The sequence below is a fragment of the Lonchura striata genome, chromosome 32 (assembly GCF_046129695.1).
Source record: "Lonchura striata isolate bLonStr1 chromosome 32, bLonStr1.mat, whole genome shotgun sequence".
NCBI lineage: Eukaryota > Metazoa > Chordata > Aves > Passeriformes > Estrildidae > Lonchura > Lonchura striata.
Window position 1 is genome coordinate 4,352,070 of NC_134634.1, and position 26,447 is coordinate 4,378,516.

The window sequence follows — 26,447 nt, forward strand, 5'->3', positions numbered from 1 at the left end:
GTCCCACAGTGTGTGTCCTACAGTGTGTGTGTCACAGTGTGTGTGTCACAGGGTGTGTGTCACAGTGTGTGTGTCACAGTGTGTGTCACAGTGTGTGTGTCCCAGTGTGCATCCCACAGTGTGTGTGTCCCACAGTGTGTGTGTCCCACAGTGTGTGTGTCCCACAGTGTGTGTCACAGTGTGTGTGTCACAGTGTGTGTGTCCCACAGTGTGTGTGTCCCACAGTGTGTGTCACAGTGTGTGTCCCACAGTGTGTGTGTCCCACAGTGTGTGTCACAGTGTGTGTGTCACAGTGTGTGTGTCCCACAGTGTGTGTGTCCCACAGTGTGTGTCACAGTGTGTGTCCCACAGTGTGTGTGTCCCACAGTGTGTGTCACAGTGTGTGTGTCACAGTGTGTGTGTCCCAGTGTGCATCCCACAGTGTGTGTGTCCCACAGTGTGTGTCACAGTGTGTGTGTCACAGTGTGTGTGTCCCAGTGTGCATCCCACAGTGTGTGTGTCCCACAGTGTGCGTGTCCCACAGTGTGTGTCCTACAGTGTGTGTGTCACAGTGTGTGTGTCACAGTTTGTGTGTCCCACAGTGTGTGTGTCCCACAGTGTGTGTCCTACAGTGTGTGTCCCACAGGGTGTGTGTCCCACAGTGTGTGTCACAGTGTGTGTGTCCCAGTGTGTGTGTCACAGGGTGTGTGTCCCACAGTGTGTGTCCCACGGACAGTGTGTGTCCCAGTGTGTGTCCCACGGACAGTGGGTGTGTCCCAGTGTGTGTCCCACGGACAGTGTGTGTCCCACGGACAGTGTGTGTGTCCCACGGACAGTGTGTGTGTCCCACGGACAGTGTGTGTCCCTGTGTGTGTCCCACGGACAGTGTGTGTCCCACGGACAGTGTGTGTGTCCCACGGACAGTGTGTGTGTCCCACGGACAGTGTGTGTCCCTGTGTGTGTCCCACGGACAGTGGGTGTCCCAGTGTGTGTCCCACGGACAGTGTGTGTCCCACGGACAGTGGGTGTGTCCCGGTGTGTGTCCCACGGACACTGTGTGTCCCACGGACAGTGTGTGTCCCAGTGTGTGTCCCACGGACAGTGTGTGTGTCCCACGGACAGTGTGTGTCCCAGTGTGTGTCCCTGTGTGTGTCCCACGGACAGTGGGTGTCCCAGTGTGTGTCCCACGGACAGTGTCTGTCCCACATTCACGGGGCTCAGGCAGGGTCTGTGCTCTGCCTCCGTGGTGCCTCACAGCCTGCTGGCCATCGGGGAGCTGCCCTGAGCCGCTGTGGGCTCCCCCGTCACCCGGTGGGACGGTCCCCGCGCCCCCCCAGCGCTGCCACCGCGGGGCACCCCGGGGGCTCCGGGCTCCCGGTCTCCGGCCCGCACGTCCTGGGTTCCAGGCGGAGCTCCCGGGAGCTCCTGCCTCGATGGTGCTGAAAGAGGCCCCGGAGGCCGGGGCCGGCCCAGCCGGGCTGAGGTCACTGCTCGCTGGCCGGCAGCCCGTTCCCAGCGTGTTTGGCCCCACGGACGCGCAGCTCGGAGGAAGGAGCCGCGCTGCCCTTCAGGGCCCGGGCGGGGCTGCTGGGACCCCTCTGCTCGCCTGGGGCACCCCGGCATGGACAGCTGGGGGCTGAGGGGTGGGAAACCCGCAGTGGAGGCTGCGGTCGGGACCACCGGCACCGCCATCGCTCCGAGGGCAGCAGAGGGAGGAGAGGTCTGCCCCGGCGCCGTCCTGCCCTGCCCTGCCCGCAGCAGGCAGCCCGAACCGGGCACAGCTCGGCAGGGCTGCAGCTCTTCCCGAGGCCGCGGCAGCGCGGGGAGAATGAGGGAAAGGGGCACCGAGATCCTGAAACCCGGCCAGTGACCAAGGCTGCGCTAAGGCAAGCCCAGGTCCTGCTCCTGCCCCCCAGACCGCTGCGCAATTACGGTTTCAAATTTAAAAATAAATCAGAGTAAAGCTGTTTTCTTTCCTGCGTTGCTGAGAGGAAAGCAGCAGGGCAGTACCTGCAGCAGTTATTCCCAATTTCTGACATTCTTATCAAGCCTTGCAGGTTTCATTTCTACAGGTCCCATCTCCCTCCAGCTGCCGGGGGAGTCCTCCTGCTGCCGTCAGGGCTGCCAAGACTTTACAGATGTTTTCACAGCTCCTTTCCCGTTGTTTCTGGTTTTCCTTCAGCTGTTGCTAAAGCAAACTGGGGTGGGGGAAGGAGGGAGAAGTTTGCAATAACACGGATCTAGATTTCACAAAAAGTGTGGGAAGTATCGAGAAAAAACAACAACAGAAATAGCCTCAGAGAGAGCTTTCAGGCAGGGCATTCCGAGGGAGAGAGGCGCTTCCATGTGGCACTCCCAGCTGTGCCCCAGAGCAGGGTGGGAGGGAGAGGGTCCAGCCCCGCGGGGGGGAAGCTGACAGGGATGAGGGAGCGAGTGCCAGCAGCGCCACATGGAGCCGCCTGCCAGCCCAGCCACACCACAGGACAGCGGCCAAGCTGCCTCGTGCCACCCGGATCTCCCCCTGCCCCTCCTCTGCCCCCTGCATGCCCGGGCACCCTCTGCCCAAGCTGTGCCCAGCAGCACCCATCCCTGCCCCAGCCCCCATGTCCCCTCCTGCAGCCGGCACAGGCTGTGTCTGCCTCCAGCCCGATGTCTGCAGGCAGCAACGAGGAGGAGGAGGAGGAGGAGGAGGAAGAGCCAAACACTGCTCCTCTGGCTCTGGCCATGGGTACCAGGGTGAATCCCGTGCCACTGAGGCTGTTTCCAGGACCCAGGGCTGCGTTTTGGGGTGCTGAGCACCCCCAGCAGCGCCGGGGACGTCCCAGACAGGGTTTCCTGCCGAGGGCTGGGGCCAGCGGAGATGCCCTTCCCAAAGGCAGGATGGGCTTGTTTATGGGGCAGCCTTTATCTGCACGAGCAGCCTCGGGCGGGCAGCAGGGATGTGGCTTCGTCCGGGTCTGTCCTTATCGCCAGCCGCCATCGGAGGGAATGTAAACACAGAGGATGGGGTGGAAATGCCGCGGCACAGGGACATCCTCACTGCCGTGGGGTCCGTCACCATCCCCGCCCTCACGGGGCTGCAGTGGGGTCCCCAGGCCCCCAAGGGGGGTGGGCTGCAGAGGGGGCTGGGGATGAGCCTTCCCGCGCGGGAGACACCCAGACAGGAGGTGATGGATGGGGCGAGATGAAAGCTGCCAGCCCGCCAGGCAGGAGTTTATCCTTCCCTCGGGTTGTTTGCTTCCTGTCTCAGCAAACCTTCCTGTAATCACAGTCCAGTGGGCACCAGTGGGGCGCAAGTGGGGCCAGCGATGGCCCCTGCCCCTGCTGCCATCCCCCAGGGCTGCTCTCACACCAGGGACAGGGACATTTCGTGACTTATGAAACACATTTTCTTCCCCAGGACCTGCAGTGGAGTGAATTCTTCCCCAAAAGCCAGCCCTGCTCAGCTCCCAGCGATCCAAACCAGGTCAGAAGCAAAGGCAGTGCTGGTGGAGGGACAGACACCTCGGAGAGCACTTCTGCTCCCGATTTAGAAGGCAATAATGCGATAACTTCATATCACATGAGGATGACAAAGGGCTTTCCAGCCCTGGGAGCTGCCCGTGGAATGGGCAGATAAAATGCCCTGGAGAGGAGCACTCTGCAACCGGAGGGTGCTGTGGTGTGGGTGGGAGAGTACCCAAAGCCTCTTCTCTGCCTGCAGACAGCTCCCGGGCAGCTGGAGCTCCTGTCCAGGGCAGGAGGATCCCTGTCCCTGTCCCTGTCCCTGTCCCTGTCCCTGTCCCTGTCCCTGTCCCTGTCCCTGTCCCCTGTGTGCTGCCGGGAGCACCGAACTCCAGCAGGCACCGGGAGGGTGACACCCTGCTCTGCCCCAGCCAGGATGTGCCCTAAGCCCCGACCTTCCCCCGTCCCTGACCCCATAACTGTTCTCCAGCAGGAGGAGGAGGAGGAAATGGCAGCGGCCGCCTCTCTGGGTTGGGGGTCACTGCTGATGTCATTCCATGCCGGAAATGTTATTTTCCTGCCCCAGTGCCCACTAATCGATTCAGCAGCTGGCACAGGGCGAGGGCTGCCTGCTTGGCACCACAGCCTGCCTGGGCCCCTGGGGGTGCCTGGGGGCACCACAGCCTGGCTGGGGTCCCACAGGACCTCGGGGGCAGAAACACCCGTGTCCATGGCCAGCCTGGCAGGACGCTGCTGCCCCGCAGAAAACGCTCAGCGACCCCCGGGAGCCCCCAGGGCCCCGGGGCGGGACCGCGGCTCCGCGGGATGAGCCTGGCCCCGGGCTGGGGTCCGGAGCCGTGCGTGGCTGCCGGGCTCCATCTGTTGGAGCCGGGGCCATGGTTTGGGCAGGCCGGGGTTGCTGTGTCCCACCAGAGGAGCAGCCTCACGCCCCGGTCCGGGACAATCCCTGCCACAGCCTCGGTGACCCCGTGGTGCTGCGACACGGGCTCAGCGCTGCCGAAACGCTGCTGGCATCTGCCGGCGGCTGCGCCGGCATCCGCGCTGGAAAACATCCCGGCTCCCGGCATCCCGGCACCCCGGTATCCCGGCATCCCGGCATCCCGTCTCTCATCTCCCGGCATCCCGGCATCCCGGCTCCCAGCATCCCGGCATCCCGTCTCCCGTCTCTCGTCTCCCGGCATCCCGGCATCCCGGCATCCCGGCATCCCGGCATCCCGTCTCCCGTCTCTCGTCTCCCGGTATCCCGGCATCCCAGCATCCCGGCTCCCGTCTACCGGCATCCCGGCATCCCGGCATCCCGGCATCCCGGCATCCCGGCATCCCGGCATCCCGGCATCCCGGCATCCCGGGGTCCCGGCATCCCGGCATCCCAGCATCCCGGCTCCCGTCTACCGGCATCCCGGCATCCCGGCATCCCGGCATCCCGGCATCCCGGCATCCCGGCATCCCGGCATCCCGGCTCCCGGCTCCCGTCTACCAGCATTCCGGCATTCCGGCATCCCGGCATCCCGGCATCCCGGCATCCCGGCTCCCGGCAGCCCGGCCGTCAGCAGATGTCAGCACCGCACCGGTGTCTGGTGAGGGTCAGCAGAGCCTGTGGCCACGGCCGGGGGAGCAGGGAACGATGAAGGGCTTTTTCTGGAGGGTACCCGTGAGCAGGGTGGTCCCAGGGATGCTCGGAGGGGCTTCACGCCAGGTTTCATCCCTGGGTTCCGCAGCCCCCCCCATGCCAAGCCCAGGGGTCCCGCCCGGCCGACCCTGCGCCCCTCCCAGCGCACTTCGGCTGCTCTTTAGATCTCCTCTGTAATGAAGTATTAAGACAAACCCTATTTCCCATAGCTCCAGCCCCACCGGAGCACCCTCGGGGACACAGCGTGGGGGGCGCCGGACCCGTGTGTGGCCCCCCGGCTCCTCCCGCATTTGTTCCCGGCCCTCGGGGGAGGCAAAGCCATTTGGGATGGGGGCAGCCGGGCGGACATCTGTCCCCGCGGCGTTGCCACGGGAGCACCCGGACCTCCCAGAGCGGCCACCCCGCGTGGGCAGCGGCGGCCACGAAGGGGCAGCGCCGCCAACACCCCCGGGGGCTCCGCGGGGTCCCCGCCAAGCACGGGGCAGCGCGACCCCAAAAGCGGGGAGCACAGGCCAGGGGTGTCCAGGGCCAAAAAAGGGAAGAAAAGGGGTGAAAAAGGGAGAAAAAGGGAGAAAAATGGAGAAAAGGGGAGAAAAAGGGAGAAAAATTGAGAAAAATGGAGAAAAGGGAAGAAAAATTGAGAAAAAGGGAGAAAAGGGGAGAAAAATTGAGAAAAAGGGAGAAAAGGGGACCCGCCAGGAGTCCCGCCCATGTAGCGCTAAGCCCCGCCTCCTGTCACTAAGCCCCGCCCCGAAGGGCCCATCTGTATTAGCATAGCCCCGCCCCTGTCGCTAAAGCCCCATCCCAAAGAACACGCTATATTAGCATAGCCCCGCCTCCCTGTCACTAAGCTCCGCCCCGAAGAGCCCATCTGTATTAGCATATCCCGCCCCTGTCGCTAAGCCCCGCCCCCTAAAGTCCAACTGTATTAGCATAGCCACGCCTCCCTGTTGCTAAGCCCCGCCCCTTCCCGGCCACGCCCCGCGGCGGAAGGGGCGTGGCCCTGGCCGGAAGCGGCGGGCGGGCGGCGGCAGCGCCGGTGCCGCTCCCGGTGCCGCTCCCGGTGCCGCTCCCGTCATCGCTCCTGTCATGTCGGGCCGCTGCTGCCACGGGCAGACGCCCAGTCGTGACATCCCGGGCCCCGGCAAGTGCCTCGCCCTGCCCGACGAGGCCCCGCTGCCGCCCGGCGACTACAGCACCACGCCGGGGGGCACCGTGTTCGGGACCACGCCGGGCGGTGAGCGCCGGGCCGGCGGGGGCCGTGCCGGGGGGAGCGGGGAGGTCTCACCGCGGGAGGGACGGCTCGCTTTGAGCGAGGGTTTGCAGGGCCGGGGGAGCGCTCCCGTTCTGTCCCGGGACAAGCGCCGGGAGCCCCCGGCCGGTGCCGGGGCTCGGTGGAGTTCGGGGGACCGGGGCAGCCGGACAGCGCCTGCCCGGGGGTGCGGGGGTGCGTGCTGGGGAGCCTGGCAGGGAGCAGCCCCGGCCTCTCCATGGTTACTGATTAATTCTGAGCGCTGATATTTGCTGTTTTCCCTGGCAGTAATCCCTGGGACCTTTTTCTTTATTTCCAATCGCAAACCGCTCCGGTTTCTGGAGGCGCGGGGCTCTGCTGCTGCAGCTCGCCGTGGGCTCCTTCCCTCTCCGTCTGCTGCAGCCCCAGAGCCGCCAGGAGAGGAGCCTCCTGTAGGGATTTGATCCTCGACTAAGAGAAATAAACTGGTTGTGCCCAGCGTTCCTCTGTCAGACAGGTTTTGTGTCCCCAGCACTCCTTGGCTGTTCATTTTTGGCAGTTTGGCCCCAGAGAAGTTCCAGGTGATGGCACAGGGTCAGCGCGGGGAGTTCCAGCGGCCTCTGCTGCCCCTGAGCCGCGGCTTGGGGCGATTTGGGGATGATTTTCTTTCCACACCTTGTAGAATCTCCCCGCGGTGCCGCTGCAGATCGCTGCATCCCTGCCCGGCTGGATGCGAGCAGCAGGAAGGCTGAAGCCAAAAGGACGAACCGTGGGAGGGCAGGGAGGGGGTGTTGGTTGTCCGATCCCCCGCAGGACTCCAGGGGTTGAACGCGGGGAGAAGGAAGCGGCACTGCTGACTCACCGGGCTGTGTGTGCAGGAGAGCCGAGCTTTGGGGCTGTCCTGGCCCTGCCTTCCCTCCTTGGGAGCAGCGAATCGCTCAAGGCTCCAGCAGCACCTGCAGGAGTCGTGCCGAGGTGTGGGAGCCTTCCCCAGCCCCGGGTCAGGCGGCAGAAATGAAATAACGAGCGACTGGCGCGGCAGAAATGAAATGAGCAATTAGTGGTGCGCAGTAATGAGCCCTCCGGGGCTGTCAGCGCTTTGTCCCCGCGGAGTTCCTGAGTGCCTGGAGCAGGAGGAGAAGCTGGGCCGCGTTTGTGACCGGGGTGTGCCCACCTGGCAGCGCCCGGGGCCGTCCCCGCCTGCCCGGGGCCGCCGTGTCCCGTGCTGGGGACACCGTGTGCTGCTCGGCCCTGCTGCGGTGCTGACGGGAGGGAGGCTCCAGAGCTGCTGGAGGACAGACAGCCGGGGCTGTGTGTGTGCCCTGAGGGGCTTGCAGGGAGCAGAGCATCCCGTGCTGTGTGTGTTTTCCTGCTAACACCCCCTGGCAGCACCGGGGAGCTGCGGGGAACGCGGCTCTGGGTGGGTGCAGGAGTGTGACAGCCCAGGCCGGGTGTCCTGCCCCAGCCGGGTGTCCTGCCCCAGCCGGGTGTCCTGCCCCAGCCGGGTGTCCTGCCCCAGCTGAGTGTCCTGCCCCGAGTGTCCTGCCCCGAGTGTCCTGCCCCAGCCGGGTGTCCTGCCCCAGCCGGGTGTCCTGCCCCAGCTGAGTGTCCTGCCCCGAGTGTCCTGCCCCGAGTGTCCTGCCCCAGCTGGGTGTCCTGCCCCAGCTGAGTGTCCTGCCCCAGCTGAGTGTCCTGCCCCGAGTGTCCTGCTCCAGTTGGCCCCTGGCTTTCAGGAGCTCTGGGCGTGAGGCTGTTGGAGAAAGGTGGAAGCTCCCAGTTCTGGTACAGAGCTGCAGTTCTAGGAATCCCTGTCCTCCTCCTGGAGCTTCCCAGGAATTTTAACACCCCTCTCCCAGGCAGCTGACTGTAGGGATGGATCGTCCTCCCGAAAACTGGAGCTCAGAATCATCAGTTAAAAGCTTTTTGGTGTTTTGAGAACTCCTTGGCAGAACTCAGCTGTTGGACGTGTTGTTTTATGTATTTATTGTATATTTACAGTGTTCAAACCACAGGGAGTTGGTTGCTCCGGGACAGATGGTGGCAGGAGCTGTTTGCCCACACGTGTGTACTTTAGTTAATGCTTTTGGGGAGGGCACAAGGACAAGTCCCTTTCCCTCTGGCTGGAACGGGAGCAGAGCAGGGCACACCTGATCCAGAGGGGTGTGCAGCCTCCTCCTGTGAAGCAAACACTCTTTTCCAGCACTTGCTGGGTTAAGGCTGTGGGCTGTTTGGAGGGATCCCTTTTCTGCCTGTGGTTTTTGAGCTGTTTCCATGAAATTCCTTTATAAGGAACAGGGTGTTCAGTGGTGTTCCTAGAAATCCATGCCTGGAGGCTCAGCGTGGTTGGCTGGAGCTGGGTGGTTCCTGGTTAAGCCTTGGAACATTAACCATCTGTGTAAGCCCTGAGCAAGGTATGTGTAAGTGCTGCTGTGCCAAGGGAAGTGTCTGTGCAGGAATTCCCGCTGGGCAGAGCTCAGAGGGACACGGCTCTGCCCCGTCCTGTCCCCTGGTGTGTGTCCACCTGCAGCTTTCAGCCATCAGTGGGAATTAAATTCAGTTTTCTGTTTGCTCTGTGGGCTGGTGTGACCTTGAGCGAGGTGGAAGGGGCTGGATCTGCTGCTTGCAGCCCCTGCCTGGGGTTTGGAGCCCTGTGCTGCCTTGGGGCAGCAGCTGGCAGAGTTTGGGTACCAATGTGTCACCTTTAGTGGCAGGTACAGTGTCAGCGCACCTGGAATTCTGGAAGGGTAACCCAGGCTGAAGTGCTGCCTCACAGTTATCACTTAAATACCCCGTCCCTGCGTGGTTTGGGCTGTAAGGGTCCTTGAGGATGAGGGAGCTCCCTGCCCTGGGCTGAGCGTGTGCTGTCCCCCCAGGTACCAGGATCATTTATGACCGTAAGTTCTTGATGGAATGCCGCAATTCTCCGGGTGCCAGAACCCCCCCCTCCGACCTTCCGGACATTCCAGGCGTTACCAGCCCCAGCGTGGAGGAGCTGAAGCTGGAAAACCACCACGTCCAAAGCTGTGAGGAGAAAGTGAGCGCAGGTGAGTGCAGGCAGCAGAGGCCCAGCAGCCTGTGAGGGGCTCTGCTGGTTCCTAGAAGTTCCAGAGCTGGGATGGAGCCAGGAGGTTCCCGGGAAGCGTGGTCAATTCTCCAGCAACTTCTTGGAAAGTCAGAGTGGGCTCAGTGGCACAGGGTAACCAGGGTCTGGCAGTTGTTTGATCCTGTGTTGGGCCCCAGCAATGTGACTTTTGCAGTTTTTAGGTGTAATTTGATATGATTCCCATTAATTCAGCCTTTGGGAAGCTGCTGTTGCATTAGGAGCCCCGTGGAGAGCGGAGGGGCAGCTGCTGCTGCCTCTCCCTGAGCTGGGCTGTGCCGCAGCTGCTTGGAGCTTCAAGTTACAATTCAGAGCAGAATTTACTTGGGTTTTTAATATCAGCCTGAGTTGTAAATTCCTCCTGCCTGTTTCTGACCCTGTTTTGTGACAGGGATACTTCTCTGAGGCCCTACTGCAGCAGCACGAGCCAGTGTTGCCCTTGAAGAATTGTTTTTAAAGTTATTTGAGGTTACTTCTTGAAGCAACCTGAACCTACCAAGTGCAAGTATTTATCTTCTCTCTAAAAATAAAGATCTGAAGGCTCTTGTGTGCTTACTGCAAGAAAACCCTTTCCAGAGTCAGGATTGCCTCGTGCCTGACAGGCTGTGACCTGAAGTGGCTGGTGGCACTCCCTGAAATGCAGGCTGGGTGCTGGGCTGTGCCTCTGGCAGAGGATCCCCATCCTCGGGAGCAGCTCCTGCCTGCCAGGCTGTGGGAGCAGCCCTGGGGTTGGAATGTGCCTGGCTGGGTTCCTACCAGCGATTGTCCTCGGTTTCCATTCCGTGTTACAAGGAAATCCAGGGGTAAGAATAAATTATTGACAGGGCATTTTCTCTGCCTCTGCTCTGGTATGTCTGAGGGAGCTCCCCCAGCAGCGACACCTTCAGCACAGCTTCACAAGATGATTTTCGCACCAACTCTGATGCCTGAATGCAGCTTTTAAGCCCCATTTCTGGAGCACAGCTGCCAGCCACTCCTTCACTGGAATCTTTGGTATTTAATGTGGAACTCTGGGGCCTCACCTGTGGTTTTGTCCCTCCCAGCAGGTGAGGAAGAGCAGTTTGACATGGACATCTAAGACACCTGCCTGGAGAGTGCTGACCCAGTGAAGCACCAGGACTTGTCTGGAGGATTCCCACCAGCCAGGCTTACAGCAGCCATGCCTTGTGTGCCTTCCTGCTCTGGGAGAGGCAGATTCCCTCAGGAGAGCAGAGCGTGTCCTGTTCCAGGGGCCGGGCCTCGGGGTGCTGCAGGAGACACTCTCCCCCCTTGGCTTGGGTTCCAGTTTTATGCTTTTGTTAATCATTTTAATACTGTAACAGTAATGCAATATAAGGGAGAAATAAAAATCGTGTGGAGTCTCCTGATGTGGAGATGAATGCAATAAATGTGGCTTCTGTCCCTTATTCCAGCAAGAAACTGCTGACCCAAGGCATTAAAATGGTGTGCCCTGTGCTGCTGGGCCTGGCCCAAGCATCCCTGGGCCTGGGGGAAGGTTTGGTGTGCCAGCTCTGCCCCCAGAACAGTGACAGAAACTGTCCCGAGTGCTTCCAGAAGGCTCTGTCACAGGCTGTGTTCTCTTGCCTGCCTGGCAAGGGCCAGGCTCGGGCTGCAGGTGGGAATATTTGGGATCAGTTCAGCTGGAGGCTCTTGGAGGGCTCCTGGCTGAGCTGCCCTGCCAGGGAGAGGAAGGAGCCTCCAACTTTGCCACTGCCATTCTTTCCTTCTGCCATGTGCTAGCCTGGCTTTGTGATCCCTGGTGAAATGTCCCTGCTGCTTTACCCCTTGCTTCTCTTTTTTATCCCTTGGTGGGCAGGGAGAAGAGCTTTGGGGAAGAGGGTTAGAAACAAAGTCTGTCTGGCTTGGAGACGGGAATTTTTGTCAGAGGAAGTTAATTTTGCTGTGGAAAGGTCCAGTTTGGGTGGCCAGAGCAAATATATTCATTTTTAGCCTCCATGAGGTTTGATAAATGCAGTCTGGACAGTCTGTAAGCACATTGCTGTGTTACTGCTGGGAGGTGGAGGCACCTCACAGGAGGAGAATCCATACGGGCACAGCCTGAACTTCAGACTTCCCAAACCACAGGGAGTGTCTGTGCAGATCTGCTTTGGCAGATAGCATTTAAATATCTGCTAATGATGCTCAGTGGTGACATTATGAGATGCAAACCCCCAGTAATGAGTAACAGAACAAAGCAATTGCTGCAGATAAACCTGCATTTCTCTAAGATAAGATTTAAGGGTTTCTCTGAAACCTTAATGGGAACAAATCCGAATTTATTGCCCTCAGGTGTGACTTTATCAGTCTCAGCTGCACCAGTTAGGTTCTGAGGATGGTTTAGAGAAGAGCTGCCGCATCTGGGACTGACTTTTCTCTGCTAAATTGGTGGGTTTGGTTTAAAATGGCACTGCTGGACTGTGGTGCAGCTGCAGTTTTTGGTTTAGGAAAGCTTGCCATGTTGATGGTAATTTCCCCAAAGTTCCCCTGCTGTGGGGAAGACTGAAATAGCCATGACAGGCTGGGCAGGCTCTGCAGGGGTGAGTCCCTGCGCTTCTGCTGGGGCTTCTCCTGCCGTCCCAGCCAAAAGGAGGAATTGCCTCTCTGCCGTGGCTTTACGGGAAGGGTTGCATTGGTGGAGCCCTTGGTGAACAGCTGTCTTGGACAGGGACCTCAGCAGGACTGGGTGTCACCCTCCCTGACTTGTGTGCTGGGCAGTGTCCCTCTGTGTCACCCAAAACCACGCGGTTTTGGTGGCACACATGGTGCTGGTGGCCCTGGGATCCCCCCAAGTGCCATCCCAAGCTGAGGGCTGCCCATCCAGGCAGTTTTGGGATCCCCCGAGTGCCATCCCAAGCTGAGGGCTGCACATCCAGGCAGTTTTGGGATCCCCCGAGTGTCATCCCAAGCTGAGGGCTGCACATCCAGGCGGTTTTGGGGAGAAATGACTTTTTCTCCTGATTTCAGCCTAGACCGGCCATGGCTGTTGGAGCAGGAGCCTTGTGGTGTTGGGCTTTGGTGCCGGTACAGAAGCGGCTGCCGGGTTTTTGGGGGTGTCAGGTATTGCAGGTAATGCTCTTAAATGCCATTCCTGCCACCTGTAGGAGAGGTAACACGTGCTGGAGGTGTTAAGTGCTTTGTCTATGTCCCAGCAGCTTTGCATCGGTATCTGCCGCTTATGCAGATCTGGGAGCATCAAAGCGCCAGGTGCCTCCGACGCGGTAATTCAGAGGGAGGGAGGAAAGCCTGTGAAACACCTGGCCAGGTGTGACCAGGGGTCCTGCTGGGTTCTCGGTGCAGGGCCCCGGGGCCATGGGCGCATCAGGACCGCTGTGGGGGCAGAGAGAGCCGTGACCGCAGCAGCGATGGGGTGGGGTGATGTGCACATCTGCTCTGGTGCAATTTGTCCTAAGCCCTTAAACCTTTCCACCCGTGGTGTGGGACCAAGTGGTCTCAGCATCCCATTGCTCTGGTCCTTCACCCTTCACCCCTCCCTTCCCCCTCACACCCCCAGCATCCTTCAGCCAGACCGTTTTGGATCCATCTCCCTCATGCACTGACGTTTACAGCTCTCCAAGCTTGCCCGAGCCCCGCAAGGAGCAGCTCAGCATTCCGGGGCACATCCCTGCTTCCCCAGGCTCTGCTCCTCACCCGACGCTTGCACTCCCAGGCCGAGGAGCTGCTTTTTGCACGGGCTGAGCCCAGTTGTGCACAGCGGGAGGGAGGGAGGCAGTCGTGGGTGGCTGAGGCACAGCTGGGATGCTCCGGGGAGGTCCAGGGACAAGTTGGCTTTGTCGTTGCATTTCCCATCCCGGCCCCTTTTTGTCTCAAGCAGGCAGAGCAGCTCACCCGGTGTCCCTGTGTCCTGCCCCACATCTCTGTGTCCTACTCCGTGTCCCTGTGTCCCAGTCACGGGACAAACGCCACCTGCCCGACCCAGCTTGTGCTTTAATGCACCATTTGTACGGACCCCTCGGTCTGTTTGTTCTCACTTCCGATGTGTCCAAAGTAATCTGTGCCTGCTGCCCTCCTGGCCAAGCCAGCCCTTCCCAGAGCAGGAAACTGCCAGCTCCCCCAGCCCTGGGATGCTGAAGGGTCGTGGGCAGGACCGGGGCTGTCCCCCTACTTTATTGTCCTCACGTCTGGGCTCCCTGTGTCCCCCAGCCGATGTAGATTGGGGCAGGAGCAGGGCCAGAGCTCTCCCTGCTCAGTTCAGGTCCCCCCTCAGATCCCGAGCCTGGCAGAGCCCGGCTGGCCAGCAGATCCTTCCTAAACCCGACTTTATTGTCATTGTCCACACTTTGATGTTTTCCTTACAGCCCTGGAATCCCAGCCTTTATTTTTCCACCCTGCTCTTCCCAGAGAACGGCTGCTGCCTCCCCCTGCCCCGCCACAACTTTTGAACCCGCTGCTGGATTCCAGCAGGCGAGACGGAGGGCAGAGATGGCAGAGATACACAGAGATACAGAGCACCCGGCGGGGCACGGCGGGCAGGGGGTCCCGGGGGGCGTTGGGGCAGTGAGTCCTCCTGCTTTGGAACCGTCTGTGAGCAGGAGTAGCAAAACTGCGGAGAAAGAGGCAAAACACCGTAATTTTACATCAGCCAGAGCACAGACGGGCAGGTTCCTGCTTTGCCTCCTGCCGGGGGTCAGCCCCGCGCCCTCGGCCCACCCTTGACAGCTCCTGCAAATGACCCTCTAATGACGGGATGGTCGCAGTGTGAAAGCTGCTGGAATATGGAAGCGGCCCCGCGGAGGGCCTGCTGCGGCGGGGGAGCAGCAGACACGCTTTGTTTATCCGCCGCCCGGGATGTGGATTGGGGATAATCAGCCTGGCCGGGGATGTGGAGTCGGGGCCGCTGCTCCCAGGAGGGGCGGCTGGGGGTGGCCGCTGTCCCAGGGCCACCCGCCGCCAGCCCCGGGCCCGGGGTCCCGCCCGTCCCCTCTGCTGCCTGGGGGCCGCCCGTGGGTCCCCACGCGTGTGTCGTGTCCCCGTGCACGGAGGCAGCGTGAGCCTGGGGCTCCCACGGCTGCGGCGGGGCAGCCCGGGCTGATCCTGGTTGCCCGGGACGAGCCGCCCCCCCGGTCACCCCGGGGCGCTCGGGACCCCGGGCATCGCCCCCAGCCCCAGCGCTCCTCCGGATCGGTGACCCAAAGGAGCTCCCTGCACCACGCGGCTTGGAATTCCCTGCTCTTACTGGGCACGGCCCTTCCCTTATCTCCGAGGGGTAAATAAAGGCGGAAAATCCCTTTAGCCTCCCCTTCCACGCCTGCAGGTGCTTCCCTTGCTCTTGAGTAACCCCTCTTCAGGATGGGAACAGCTTCGTCCTTATCTCACATGAGCTTTGGAGCTTTCCAGCATCTTTTGCACTCTTGGAGGGACCCCTGGTAACTTCAGGAGCAGCCAGAGCCCACCTGCTCTCAGAGCAGGCTTCACCAGAGCAGGGAGCAGCTCTGGGTGCTACAGATGAGACACAGAGAAGGGGACACTCACACCCTGGCAAGCCATCAACAGCAAAAGTCAGCAGAACTCAATGGGCATTTTTAATAGATATAATTTATTGAAGAATTGTACAGATGTGACCTTTCCACAACCACCCCATCCAGCGAGGGGGAAAAGCCACGAGCAGAGCTGTGGTTACTTGTTTGTAACAGCTGCCCATCTGGATCTGCCAGCTGGGGCTCTGGACATTGTTAATACATTCACTTGTCTGAGTTGCAATAGAAATCGGAGACTTTTAATAGAAATATAATAAAAATCTTAGGAGAAATGCCTAAACCCCAGGGGTGTGTATGCTCAGCATGGCCGGACACTGGAGGTGCAGAGTCCTGAGAACCTGTGGCTCCTGATGATTCCCACGGCTGAGAATTCCCATTGCCTGAGCCCTGTCGTGGCAGGGAGCAGTGCTGCCGTGCCCCGGTCCTGCACCTCAGCCCCTGCCTGTCCCACACAGCAGCCTCCAGCTCCTTGGTAAACACAGCACGGGGCACCCACCGCCCCAGACGTGCCCCTGGTGCCACCACAGGGAGGTGGCTGGTGGCCTTTTCCTCGTGGACCTGGATCCAGCCGGGCACGGCGGCCGTGCAGCGCGGCAGAGCTGCCGGGCACCCGCTCCTCCGGCCCAGCCGGGGCTGTGCCAGCCCGCGGGCACGGGCCGTCAGGGACGCCCTGCCCCGTGCAGCGCTCCTGGGTCCCCGGGGCACTCCTGGGCACAGACGTGCACCTTCCTGGCGGGGTACGGGGTGGCCTCAGTTGCAGCCGCACTCCTCGATGATCATGTCCTCGTGGTGACGGACGACGATCTCGCCCTTCTCGTAGTAGAGCATGGACAGGGGGCTCATCTTGACCGGGGAGCAGGCGGGACACGGCACCTCGTTGGGCTTGTAGAGCTGCAGCAAACTCTGTGGGAGACACGGGAAGGGCAGAACACCCCCCTGCTGGGTGTGGGGGTGCGGGGGATGAGGGGCAGCACCCCTCTTACCTGTATGTAGGCGTGGTTGGTGGGCTTGAAGGTCTCGTCCACGGGCGAGGGGCACAGCCCTTCGCAGCGGTAGGCGTTGTACTTCTTGGGGTACACGATCCAGCTGCCCCAGCCCGTCTGCTCGAAATCCACCACCATGTCCACCCGCCGGCACAGCGCCCTGCCCGGCTCCCGCGGGGCGGCCGCGGCGGCGCCGCTGGCTTTGATCCGCTGCTTCTCCACCCTGTTCCTGCGCTGCCGCCGCGGCCCCGCGCCCTGCGAGCCGCTGTCGCGCATGATGTACTTGGAGGTCTCCGCCGTCCTGATGAGGCTGTGCTCCCCTGGAGACTTGTCCTTGGAGAAGACGAGCAGCAGGACGCTGTCTGCCACGTCCTGGGGCAGGGCTGGGTCGCCGTGGCCGGTGTCTGTCGTGGCCGGGGCGGCCGAGCCGCTCACCTCCCACTGCCCCGTTCCCGCGGGGTTCCGGTGCCCAGCGACCGCGGCTTGGTGGAGCCAGGCCCGCAGCAGGTTGGTGACCTCAAAGACTTTCCAGGAAGCCTGGGTGGCAGAGGGGCTGCCAGCCACGGTGCCCAGGAGGAGCCGGTGGGCGCAGGTCGCGTCTCCCTGGCACCTGCGCCGCTGGCTGTGGTAGATGTCCAGGGAGATGTTGTGGGCGCGGGAGAGGCCGGGCAGGCGGACACGGAGCTGAGCCAGACTCACCTCCTGGCTGCTGGAGAGGGAGGACATGTCGAAGGAGAGCGCCCAGCGGGAGCCGTTCTGCAGGGAGCCTGAAAGCCAAGGGCACGGTGAGGGGAGTGGTGCCAGGGGTGCTAGAGCTGGGCGGGACGGTGCCCCCGCCTGCTGCCGGCAACCAGCCCCGCCGTGGGAGCCTGGGGGTCGGGAGAAAGCAGCTGGATCCACCTGAGAGCCAGCCAGAGGCTCAGGCAGGGCTGGTCCTGCGAGCAGGGATGCCCGGGACAGTGGGGATCCCTGGACAGGGATGCATGGGGACAGGGCAGGTCCCGGGCATGGCGCTGGTCCCAGCACAGGGAGGCTCGGGGACAGTGGCAGCCCCGGGAAGAGGGACGGTGCCGATCCCGGGGATAGGGTTGCCCGGGAACGGTGCCGGTCCTGGGAATAGCACGGGTCCCAGGACAGGGATGCTCGGGGACGGTGCCGGTCCCAGGACAGGGATGCCCGCGGCCCCACTCACCGTGTGGGGAGAGGCTGAGAGCGGCGGCGGCGGCGGCGCGGAGCGGGGCGGGAGGGGCGCGGAGCAGCTGCAGCATCAGCGGGGGGCAGCGCGGCGGGGCGCGGGCCGGTGCCCAGGTGAGCGCCCGGCTGGAGGCTCCGGCGGGTGCCCAGGTGAGCGCCCCGGTGGACGCTGCGGTCGGTGCCCAGGTGAGAGCCCGGGTCGGGGCGCAGCCCAGGCAGAACAGGGCTAAGGCGCGGAGCGCCAGCGCGGGCACGGAGCGGAGCGGGACCCGCATGTCTGCCCGGGCCACCCGCAGCCGCCCTATTTGTACAGCGGCCCCGAGCGCCGCCCCGGGCGGCCCCGGCACCCCCCTCCCCGACAGCCCCCTCCCCTCTTCTCCCCATCCCTCTTCCCATCGCTCCGTCCCTATCTCTGTCCTCCCTCCCCTCCACCCCCATCTACCTCCCAGCCATCCTTGCCCGTTCCCTTGCCCTCGTCCCCCGCCCTACTCTCTCTCCCCTTCTCCCCATCCTTCCCCCGCTGCCTCCAGCCTTATCCATCATTCCATCCACCCATCCATCCACCGCTGCCTCATCCCTGCATTCCTCCCGTTCTTCTCTTTCTGCCCGTCCGTCTCTCCCTCCGTCCCTCCTGGGCTCGTCCCCGCCACCCCTCTCTCCGTCCCTCTGTCCCCGTGGCTGGGGGCTGGGGGCGGCCACCCCCGCGCCGTGCGAGTCCCCAGCGCCCGCAGAGCCCGGGACCGCTGGGGACGCGTGGGCCGGGCACGTCGCCAGCCCAGTCAGTCCTGCCGCGCTCCTTGGCGAGGGGAGCAGGACCGGGGGCACGCGTGGACGCCAATCTCGGTGCCAGCGGGGGTGCCCCCGCCCGGAGAGGCGGCACTCGTCCTTCCCGGGGGACACGCGCTCAGGCCCCCCGGGTCCCCGGGGCCGCTCCCGGTTCATCCCCGTCGCCCGCCCCGCGCCTAGCCCGCGGCGGGTGACGTCACGGCCGCGCGTGGTGACGTCACGCCTCCCCGCGCCGCGCTCCCGGCGGCCGCAGGCAGGGGGCGCGCTCGGCCGCGGCGGGGCCCGGCGCCCCCGCGCGCGCCGAGTCTCGCGAGAGCCGCGCGCTTCCCGCGGCAGCGCGCGGAGATGGCGGCGGCGGGCGAGGGCGCCGAGCCGCCCCCGGAGCCGCCCCCGGCCCCGCCGGAGCCCCCGGCCCCGCCGGAGCCGCCCGCCGCCGCCGCCGAATCCGGGTAGGTCCCTCCCTGCGCGGCCCACAACCCCCGGGCCGCACGGGCGCCGCGGGGCCCGGCCCCGCTGCCATGGGAACGCCGATGGGGTCCCGGGCCGGGGCTCCCTCGGGCCGATGCCGGCCCGGCCGTGCCCCGCCGCGCGGGCCCGGCCCTGACCCCTGTGCCCTGCAGGGACGCCGCCGCGGCGGATGGCAGCGCGGCGCTGGAGACCGAGCCGGCCCACGGCAAGGAGCCGCTGGTAGGTGCCGCGGGCCGCTCGGGCTGGGCCGGCCCGGGGCGGCCTCAGCGCCAGCCGCGCTTCCGTACGGGAGATGGAAGTTAAACCGCAGCCGGGTGGCTCGTCCTCAGCACGAGCGTACAAAGCAGCTCCGGCCCGCTCGCAGCGCGGCCGTGCCTTGGGGGAAGGATTTATTTCCTCTGAAGTGCCCTGGTGGCACATTCCTGCCTGCCCCGGGCACTGTTGCATCCCAGGCTCGGCAGTGCGTTGGGGGAAGGATTTATTCCCTCTGAAGTGCCCTGGTGGCAGATTCCTGCCTGCCCCAGGCACTGTTGCATCCCTGGCTCTGCTGCGGTTCCAGGACGCTGCCGGGGACGGTGCCGAAGCCATGGATGCCCAGGGGGGCTCGGGGGACGAGGAGAACACGCGGCAGCTGGGCGAGATCGAGCTGCAGTGCGGCATCTGCACCAAGTGGTTCACAGCTGACACCTTCGGCATCGACACCACGTAGGTGATGGCTGGCAGGGCCAGCACGGGCCTTTGGGAGCCAAAGTAGAGTGTTTGGAGTCCGAGTGCCCAAGGACCTGCCCATGGCCTTGAATACTTGGGAACTGGTGTGTTGTGTGAATAAATCTTTGTCCGTAGTAAAGGCACCCCCATGAAATAGCACTGAGCCTGTTAGATGTTTGTGGTTTTAGGAAGGGAGGGAATACTTTGCTTTTAACCTGGAATAATTAGTTTCTTAACCCACTGTAGCAAAGAATAGTTAATTTTCTTTCACTCCAGGAAGAACATTGAGGGGCTGGAGTGTGTCCAGGGCAGGGAATGGAGCTGGGAAGGGGCTGGAGCCCCAGGAGGGGCTGAGGGAGCTGAGCCTGGAGAAAAGGAGGCTCAGGGGGCCCTTCTGGCTCTGCACAAGTCCCTGACAGGAGGGGACAGCCAGGGGTCGGGCTCTGCTCCCAGGGACAGGGACAGCACAAGGAGAGGTGTCCAGGGAAGGGCTGGAGGTGGCACTCAGCACTCTGGGATGGGGACTGGTGGGGATTGGGCACAGACTGGATTCCATGGTCTCCAGAGTGCCTTTCCAACCTCACAGATTCTGGGATTCTTTAACCTGATAATTACTGTACCCAGCCCTAACAAAGCTGCTTTTTCCTAGGTCGTGTCTGCCCTTCATGACCAACTACAGCTTCCACTGCAACGTGTGCCACCACAGCGGGAACACCTACTTCCTGAGGAAACAAGCGAGTGAGTTTGGGAGCAGCTCCTTGGGAGATGTTTTGTGCGAGCTCATCCTGGAGCGTTGGCTTTGTCTGAAGTCAGTGGGTGGCTCTGCTGAGTCTTCTGGAAAATGAGCCAAAACCCCATATTTACAGTCACGTGTGGCTTCTTCTAAAAATGTTTTGCTACTGATTTATGGTGTAGCTGGTTCAGTGAGGGCTGAGTCAGGAGAGAATTTGGGAGGTTTTGCAGTTGGGCTGATCGCTGTGTACACGGCTGTGTGATTTTCCCACCAAGTGTAACTGTAGCCCTGGGGTGTTTTGTTTCTCAGATCTGAAGGAAATGTGCCTTAGTGCTCTGGCCAACCTCACGTGGCAGTCGAGGACACAGGACGAGCACCCCAAAACGATGTTCTCCAAGGATAAGGTCTGGCTCTTTGGGAACCGCCGTGGGCTCACGTCACTGCTGGTGTCAGCAAGAGGAGGAGCTCACACAAGTGTTTTCTGTTCCTACAGGATATTATCCCCTTTATTGATAAATACTGGGAGTGTATGACAACACGGCAGAGGCCTGGGAAAATGACATGGCCCAATAATATTGTCAAAACCATGGTAAGGATTGAGGGTAAATCCCGGGAAGAATTCCCACAAGTTTCTGATATCTCTGTGTGCTGAGGGCTGGGCTTGGAGCTACAGGGTGAAGATGCTGATGCTGATGCTTCTTAGGCAACTGATGTACCTAACACGTATTAATAGGAACTACTGGCATTTAAACACTTGTTAATGAATTTGTTATGATTTTACCCTGTGTAACTAAAACTCCTCTGTTTTAGTGTAAAGAAAGAGATGTGTTCCTGGTGAAAGAGCATCCAGACCCAGGCAGTAAAGACCCAGAGGAAGATTACCCCAAATTTGGGCTTCTAGACCAGGTATGTGATGGGAGACAGGAGGAAGGTGGGGAGTGACAGGGCGTGGGGGGTCCCTCTGGTACCTTTCTGCTTGTGAAGGGGCAGATCTCTGCTGTGAGCCCGTGCTGTGCCTGCAGTGGGTGGGAGCCTCAGCACGAGGAGTGCCCTGCTCAGGCTCGGGGTGTTCCCTTTGACCAAGTCTGTACAGCAGAGCACTTCCATCTCCTGCAGGATCTTGCCAATATTGGTCCAGCCTATGACAACCAGAAACAGAACAACGCCGTGTCCACGAGTGGAAGCTTAAATGGCAAGTTCTTTGCTCAGGAGGGGTTTGGGGATTTGGGACTAAGCTGCATTTCCCAGTCATCTGGGCATCTGTGCAGTTAAACTGTCCTGTGAACTGAGCTTATGCTTATGCTCAGAACAGTCTCACTGTGCCTTTTTATAGAAAGATTAACTTTGTGTCTTGGGGAGGTCCAGCCCTTTCTTTACTGTGACCAGATAAATCAAGATGCTTGCTGAAGGCTGAGCTTGTCACTCTGTTCCTGGAATGGTTTTAAATTATCTCCTTGAGTTATTCAGATTTCCGGTTTCCCATCTTGCTGAGGGTACTCAGGGCATCCTTGCTGCAGTAAATGAGCTGTTAATGGGGTTTGTGTATTAATATCTTTATTAAGATCATCCAAGTAGTACAGGCAGGAGGTATTTAGGTCTTTTTAAGGTAGAATAGCTATCTCAGGTGTGTTGTTTCCATGTCATGCACTGGTTGTTTTTACTTGGTTTCTGGGAGGCTGACAAACGTGTGGTGCCACTTCTGTTCTTGCAGGTGGAGCATCTGTGGGAGGTGAATATTTACCTTTCAGCTTCTAAAACTTAAGTATTGCTGTTTGCAAAGCTTTTCTTGCTCGATTCTCTTAGATGCAAAAGTCAATCAAAACTGGAAGCGTGCTCTGATGTGATTGGACTTCAGTACAAACCAGCAATTCCAGTCTTTAATCTTAGTACTTAGAAGCTTTTAATTGCCATATTCTGACCTACTTGACTGATTTAAAGGTTTTATTTATTTATTTTACACTTACATTTATTTTTTTCTGTATCAGCTGACCTGATGTTGTAGTTTTAATGCATAAACAATTGGTCTGAAATTTACAGTGCAATGGTTTGTTGGGCAAGTAATTGGTTTTTTGGGCTAGTAATTGTTGACAAACTGGAGAGCCTGAATGTTTGTCTGCACTGAAATCTGGGAGTGCAGCTGGATCAGGTCATGTTTGTGCAGAATATGGCATTCCCTGGATGGTTTGGACCCCTTACACTGTAAGGGAGTGCTGGTAATGGAAGAGCTGACTGGATTTTTAGTTACCACATGAATGTGTTTCGTGAAGGTGTTTATCTACAGTACATGAAATTCCCATAGTTTTCCTTATAAATCAGCAGTGTTATCTTTGGAAACAGCAGGATGGTAAAATGCATGTATGATTTAATTTATTGAAGCATGCTGATAGTAGTTGGATTAAGTTTGACATGCAGCTTTTCCTACACTCAGTTTTATTACTGAGTGCTGAGTTCAGGCTGATTTGCTGCTTAATCATAGAACTGATTTTAGTAGTACTGAAGAGAAACACCTCTTGCTTTTCATTTTTCCTCAACTCAGGTGTATTTTGTTTTGTAGATGGAAATTGAACATTGAGTGCTTTTTGCTGGTTGGTGTCAGTGTTCCTCCAGCACAGGGTCACTGGTTTGGTGGCTGTGCTGTAGGGTGGGTTTCTGCTGCTTTTGCAGAAATAGATGTGGGCTGTGACTGGAATGTCCAATAATAATAATAATAATAATGCCCCTGAAGTGGATCCCAGTGCTGCTGCCTATAAATGACAAAAAAGATCCTTAATTCAAACCTGAAAAGCTCAGATTGAGCTTGTTTTGCTGCTCAATCTCCTTTAGCTTCTGCTCCAAATTCAGGCACTTCAAAAGCTGACCAGAAGCCACATGTAAGCTGTGGACTTTCTGTGCTCGTTGGCAGTGAAGTCTGGGTCACATTAACTGTGGCCGAAGTCTGGTTCACATTAACTGTGGCCAAAAGCACCTGAGCCCAGGAGCTGGTTTTGGTTTGGCTGCTCTGCCCCTCTCTCCCGGGGCATTCCTGCGGGCAGCACTGGCAGGCTGCAGCTCCTGAGTGGGCCTGGTTTGTGTGTGCAGGGGGAATGGCTGCCGGGGGCAGCGGGAAGGGCCGAGGGGCCAAGCGCAAGCAGCAGGACGGGGGGACCACGGGCACGGCCAAGAAAACCCGGAGGTGAGAGCAGAGGTGCCCTGGGGGGCAGGGGTGGGTGTGGGGATGGGGATGGGGATTGGAATGGGGATGGGCACGAGATGGGTGCAGGGATGGGGATGGATGTGGGGATGGGTGCAGGGATGGGGATGGGCACGGGATGGGTGCGGGGATGGGAATGGGGATGGGTGCAGGGATGGGGATGGGCACGGGATGGGTGCGGGGATGGGCACGGGATGGGTGCGGGGATGGGCACGGGATGGGTGCGGGGATGGGCACAGGATGGGTGTGGGGATGGATGTGGGGATGGGTGCGGGGATGGGAATGGGGATGGGTGCAGGAATGGGGATGGGGATGGGCACGGGATGGATGTGGGGATGGGTGCAAGGATGGGTGTGGGGATGGGCACGGGATGGGTGCAGGGGTGGGTACCAATCAGGGACAGTGGCACTTGTGGTGCCCTAAGCTGCCTCCCAGCTGTCTCTGCCCTGGGTGGGTGTCTGGGGGTCTCTCCAGAGCCCTGTGGTGTCACTGATGACATCACGGATGGGTCACAGGCTGTGATTTGCAGCGGATGACTGGGCTCGTTTCACACAGACACGAGTGCAGCCCCTGAGCACAGGGACAGCTCTGCAGGGGGCTGTCCTGGGGTGACAAGTGGCAGCACCTGGAGGTGCCAGCGTGGGTTTCTGTGTTTCAGTGACCCGCTGTTTTCGGCTCAGCGCCTGCCCCCCCACGGGTACCCTCTGGAGCACCCCTTCAACAAGGACGGATATCGCTACATCCTGGCCGAGCCCGACCCCCACGCACCCGACCCAGAAAAGCTGGAGCTGGACTGTTGGGCAGGAAAACCAATTCCTGGGGACCTGTACAGAGCCTGCCTGTACGAGCGAGTCCTCCTGGCGCTGCATGACCGAGGTACAGAGCTGGTTGATCTGTGCAGGTTGTGTTTCCCTCCAGAGGCATCTCTGTCACCTCTCAGTACCTGTCAGAGCTGTTCCACGTGCCACTGCTCGCAGAGGTGCGGTGGTGAAATCCACCTCTGTGTGTCCACTTGCCTTCTGACATCACCCCATTAAAAATCACAAGTGTGTGCTCGTGTGCTCCCCTGCAGCTCCCCAGCTGAAGATCTCTGACGACAGGCTGACTGTTGTTGGTGAGAAGGGCTATTCCATGGTGCGAGCCTCGCACGGCGTGCGGAAGGGAGCCTGGTACTTCGAAATCTCCATGGATGAGATGCCTCCAGACACAGCTGCCAGATTAGGCTGGTCACAGCCCTTGGGTAAATAATCTTACAAAGCATTTCTCAGCAGGTGCTCCTGCTGCACTCCCCGTGTTCACCATGAAGCGTTTGTTTCCACAGGGAACCTCCAGGCCCCTCTGGGATACGACAAGTTCAGTTACTCCTGGCGCAGCAAAAAGGGAACCAAGTTTCACCAGTCCATAGGGAAACACTATTCCTCTGGCTACGGACAGGGCGATGTCCTGGGGTTTTACATCAGCCTTCCAGAGGATACTGAGACGGCCAAATCCCTGCCTGACACCTATAAAGACAAGGTGAGGTGCAGGTTCACTGTTGGATTGAGCATTGGCAGATGGAAAACTGGAAAACTAGTGGCTGTGGCCTCACTTGTGCCCCTTTCCGTGCATCCTTCCCATCCTGCCTCTCAGTACCTCTGTGGTTCGTGGGGGAGAGGCCCAAAGGGTTGGTCTCAAGAAAGCAAAATACTCCTGGATGGGATTGCCCAAACCTCCTTTCACCTTCCCTTCCTGGCACTCAAATGCCTGAGCTGTGGGAATCACTCCTTACAGGTGCTCTGACACCAGGCACACCTGGCCCAGAGAAGGGCAGGTGACAGGTAACAGATTTTGGGCTTGTTCCTGACTTTGTTTGCTGCTGTTTCAGGCTTTGATCAAATTCAAAAGCTACTTGTACTTTGAAGAGAAGGATTTTGTGGACAAAGCAGAGAAGAGCCTAAAGCAAGCCCCTGGAAGCCAGGTGAGTTATTGCTGTCACTTCAGCACGTGCCTGGCCTGAGTGAAGGGGAGCAGGGATTAATCTTGTCAGGGTTGCTGTGTCCTGACAGCCACCCTCAGTGGGAAAACCCTGCATTTTTCAGATCATATTCTTCAAGAATGGTGTCAGCCAAGGAGTTGCCTTTAAGGACATCTTTGAGGGGGTTTATTTTCCTGCTATCTCTCTGTACAAAGGCTGCACGGTGAGTGAGGGGTCTCTGAAAGGGAACTCCTAAATCCATCAGTTTCAGACACAAAGTGTGCTCATGCACAAAGTGTGGGCACTCGGGGAGCCTGCTAAGTGAAAAGGGAAGGTGGGGATCACTTCAGTGACTCTGGAACAATCTTGCAATTCACACGTGTAACAAGATTATCAAATTGCTGAGGTAACATCAGCAATGTTTGTTCCTGTGAGTTTGCACAGGGTGTGGGGAGGCTCAGGAGTAGGAAGGGACAAGGATGGAAGACTAAAAAGATTTTCCTGGATTTTTAGATTTTATGAAAATATATGTTCCACAGGTTTCTATAAACTTTGGGCCGTATTTCAAGTATCCACCGAGAGACATCACTTACCATCCTGTAAGTAAACTGAAGCTTCCCCCCCCATTTGAGAGCCTCTTTGTTTAAATCAAAGATGTTTTGGTGTGATTCATACCACACCTGTACCTGTCCTTTAGTCTCAGTACCTGGACAGTGTAGCCAAAAGGATTGTGTTTAAAAATAGCTAAGGACAGGTATCCAAATAAATTAAAGAGTAGGTGTTGTTATCTTGTTCCTCTTGACAGATTGTTGCTTGTGTTAGCCTCATTTGTCAGTATGGGGGCTGAATTGTTGTTCAAGGCAACACTTGGAATTTCCCCCCTGCCACTACTGTTTGAGGAGGGAAACAGCCCTGGGATGGTCCCTCCTTGTCCAGGAGTGGGGCTAACTGTGCTTCCCTCTGCAGATGAGTGACATGGGCTGGGGGGCCGTGGTGGAGCACACGCTGGCTGATGTCCTGTACCATGTGGAGACCGAGGTGGATGGCAGGAGGAGCCCGCCCTGGGAGCCATAAAGCCCAGCAGCGTGGCGTTGTTGCAGAGGAGCATCCATCTCTCGCAGCGATCAGCCAAGGACCCCGAGTGGATGCAGCCCTGGCTGGCAGGTGTTGTGTGTGTGCTCACACCTCCCCACTGCCCCGGGGGCACTTCTGGGGGGTTTTGTGCTCCTGTGGGGCCTCTCTGGGAGCCCCCAATACCGTGAGGGTGTCACTTGCTGGAGAGGGGGGTGTTGAGGAACCTTCTCCCGGCTGTGACGGGTCAGGGTGTGCTGGACCTGCCAGGTGTGGCTGCAGTGACCCCTGTGCTCAGGTGTGTTTGGCTGATGGTGGCCAACAGCTCCCAGCCAGGACGGCTCTGTTGGAACAATACGGCTGCATGTAAGAGTGAAATTTGGGCTTCTGTCCAAACTGTATTTTTTTTCCCCACAGACTGGAAACCAGTTTAAAAATAAAGGCTTTAACTCTTCTTTTT

At 59.6% G+C, this 26,447-nt stretch overlaps 3 protein-coding genes across 4 annotated transcripts; 2 read left to right on the top strand and 1 right to left on the bottom strand.

The window, feature by feature from the left end:
* Nucleotides 1-6,072: 6,072 nt before the first annotated feature.
* EIF4EBP1 (eukaryotic translation initiation factor 4E binding protein 1) lies at nt 6,073-10,793 on the top strand. Of its 2 annotated transcripts, none has more exons than XM_021535849.1 (3): nt 6,073-6,311; nt 9,179-9,349; nt 10,449-10,793. In XM_021535849.1, the coding sequence occupies exons 1-3, from the start codon at nt 6,164-6,166 to the stop codon at nt 10,481-10,483; spliced, it is 354 nt and encodes a 117-aa protein (XP_021391524.1). In that variant the 5' UTR covers nt 6,073-6,163; the 3' UTR covers nt 10,484-10,793. The 2 variants fall into 2 exon arrangements, with proteins under 2 accessions (XP_021391524.1, XP_021391525.1); XM_021535850.1 differs by having other exon boundaries at nt 10,452-10,793.
* A 4,145-nt stretch (nt 10,794-14,938) lies between these two features.
* NODAL (nodal growth differentiation factor) lies at nt 14,939-17,404 on the bottom strand. Its single transcript, XM_031506745.1, has 3 exons — nt 17,076-17,404; nt 15,884-16,650; nt 14,939-15,803 (listed from the first exon to the last, which is right to left on the bottom strand). Exons 1-3 carry the CDS (start codon nt 17,350-17,352, stop codon nt 15,651-15,653), a joined length of 1,197 nt encoding a protein of 398 aa, XP_031362605.1. The 5' UTR covers nt 17,353-17,404; the 3' UTR covers nt 14,939-15,650.
* An 863-nt stretch (nt 17,405-18,267) lies between these two features.
* Nucleotides 18,268-26,441, top strand: ASH2L (ASH2 like, histone lysine methyltransferase complex subunit). The gene is made up of 16 exons (XM_031506744.2): nt 18,268-18,312; nt 18,484-18,550; nt 18,891-19,036; nt 19,689-19,777; nt 20,082-20,176; nt 20,266-20,361; nt 20,583-20,678; nt 20,889-20,964; nt 22,851-22,944; nt 23,621-23,838; nt 24,035-24,202; nt 24,284-24,477; nt 24,827-24,919; nt 25,041-25,139; nt 25,456-25,515; nt 25,883-26,441. The coding sequence occupies exons 3-16, from the start codon at nt 18,918-18,920 to the stop codon at nt 25,988-25,990; spliced, it is 1,605 nt and encodes a 534-aa protein (XP_031362604.1). The 5' UTR covers nt 18,268-18,312; nt 18,484-18,550; nt 18,891-18,917; the 3' UTR covers nt 25,991-26,441.
* Nucleotides 26,442-26,447: the final 6 nt, after the last annotated feature.

Coding starts and splice junctions, on each gene's coding strand:
- EIF4EBP1 (XM_021535849.1), top strand. CDS start 6,164: ATGTCGGGCCGCTGCTGCCACGGGCAGACGCCCAGTCGTGACATCCCG. Junction 6,312..9,178: donor GTTCGGGACCACGCCGGGCG/GTGAGCGCCGGG, acceptor CTGTCCCCCCAG/GTACCAGGATCATTTATGAC. Junction 9,350..10,448: donor TGAGGAGAAAGTGAGCGCAG/GTGAGTGCAGGC, acceptor TGTCCCTCCCAG/CAGGTGAGGAAGAGCAGTTT.
- NODAL (XM_031506745.1), bottom strand. CDS start 17,352: ATGCGGGTCCCGCTCCGCTCCGTGCCCGCGCTGGCGCTCCGCGCCTTA. Junction 16,651..17,075: donor TCTCAGCCTCTCCCCACACG/GTGAGTGGGGCC, acceptor CTTGGCTTTCAG/GCTCCCTGCAGAACGGCTCC. Junction 15,804..15,883: donor CCAACCACGCCTACATACAG/GTAAGAGGGGTG, acceptor TGTCTCCCACAG/AGTTTGCTGCAGCTCTACAA.
- ASH2L (XM_031506744.2), top strand. CDS start 18,918: ATGGATGCCCAGGGGGGCTCGGGGGACGAGGAGAACACGCGGCAGCTG. Junction 19,037..19,688: donor ACCTTCGGCATCGACACCAC/GTAGGTGATGGC, acceptor GCTTTTTCCTAG/GTCGTGTCTGCCCTTCATGA. Junction 19,778..20,081: donor CTTCCTGAGGAAACAAGCGA/GTGAGTTTGGGA, acceptor TTTGTTTCTCAG/ATCTGAAGGAAATGTGCCTT.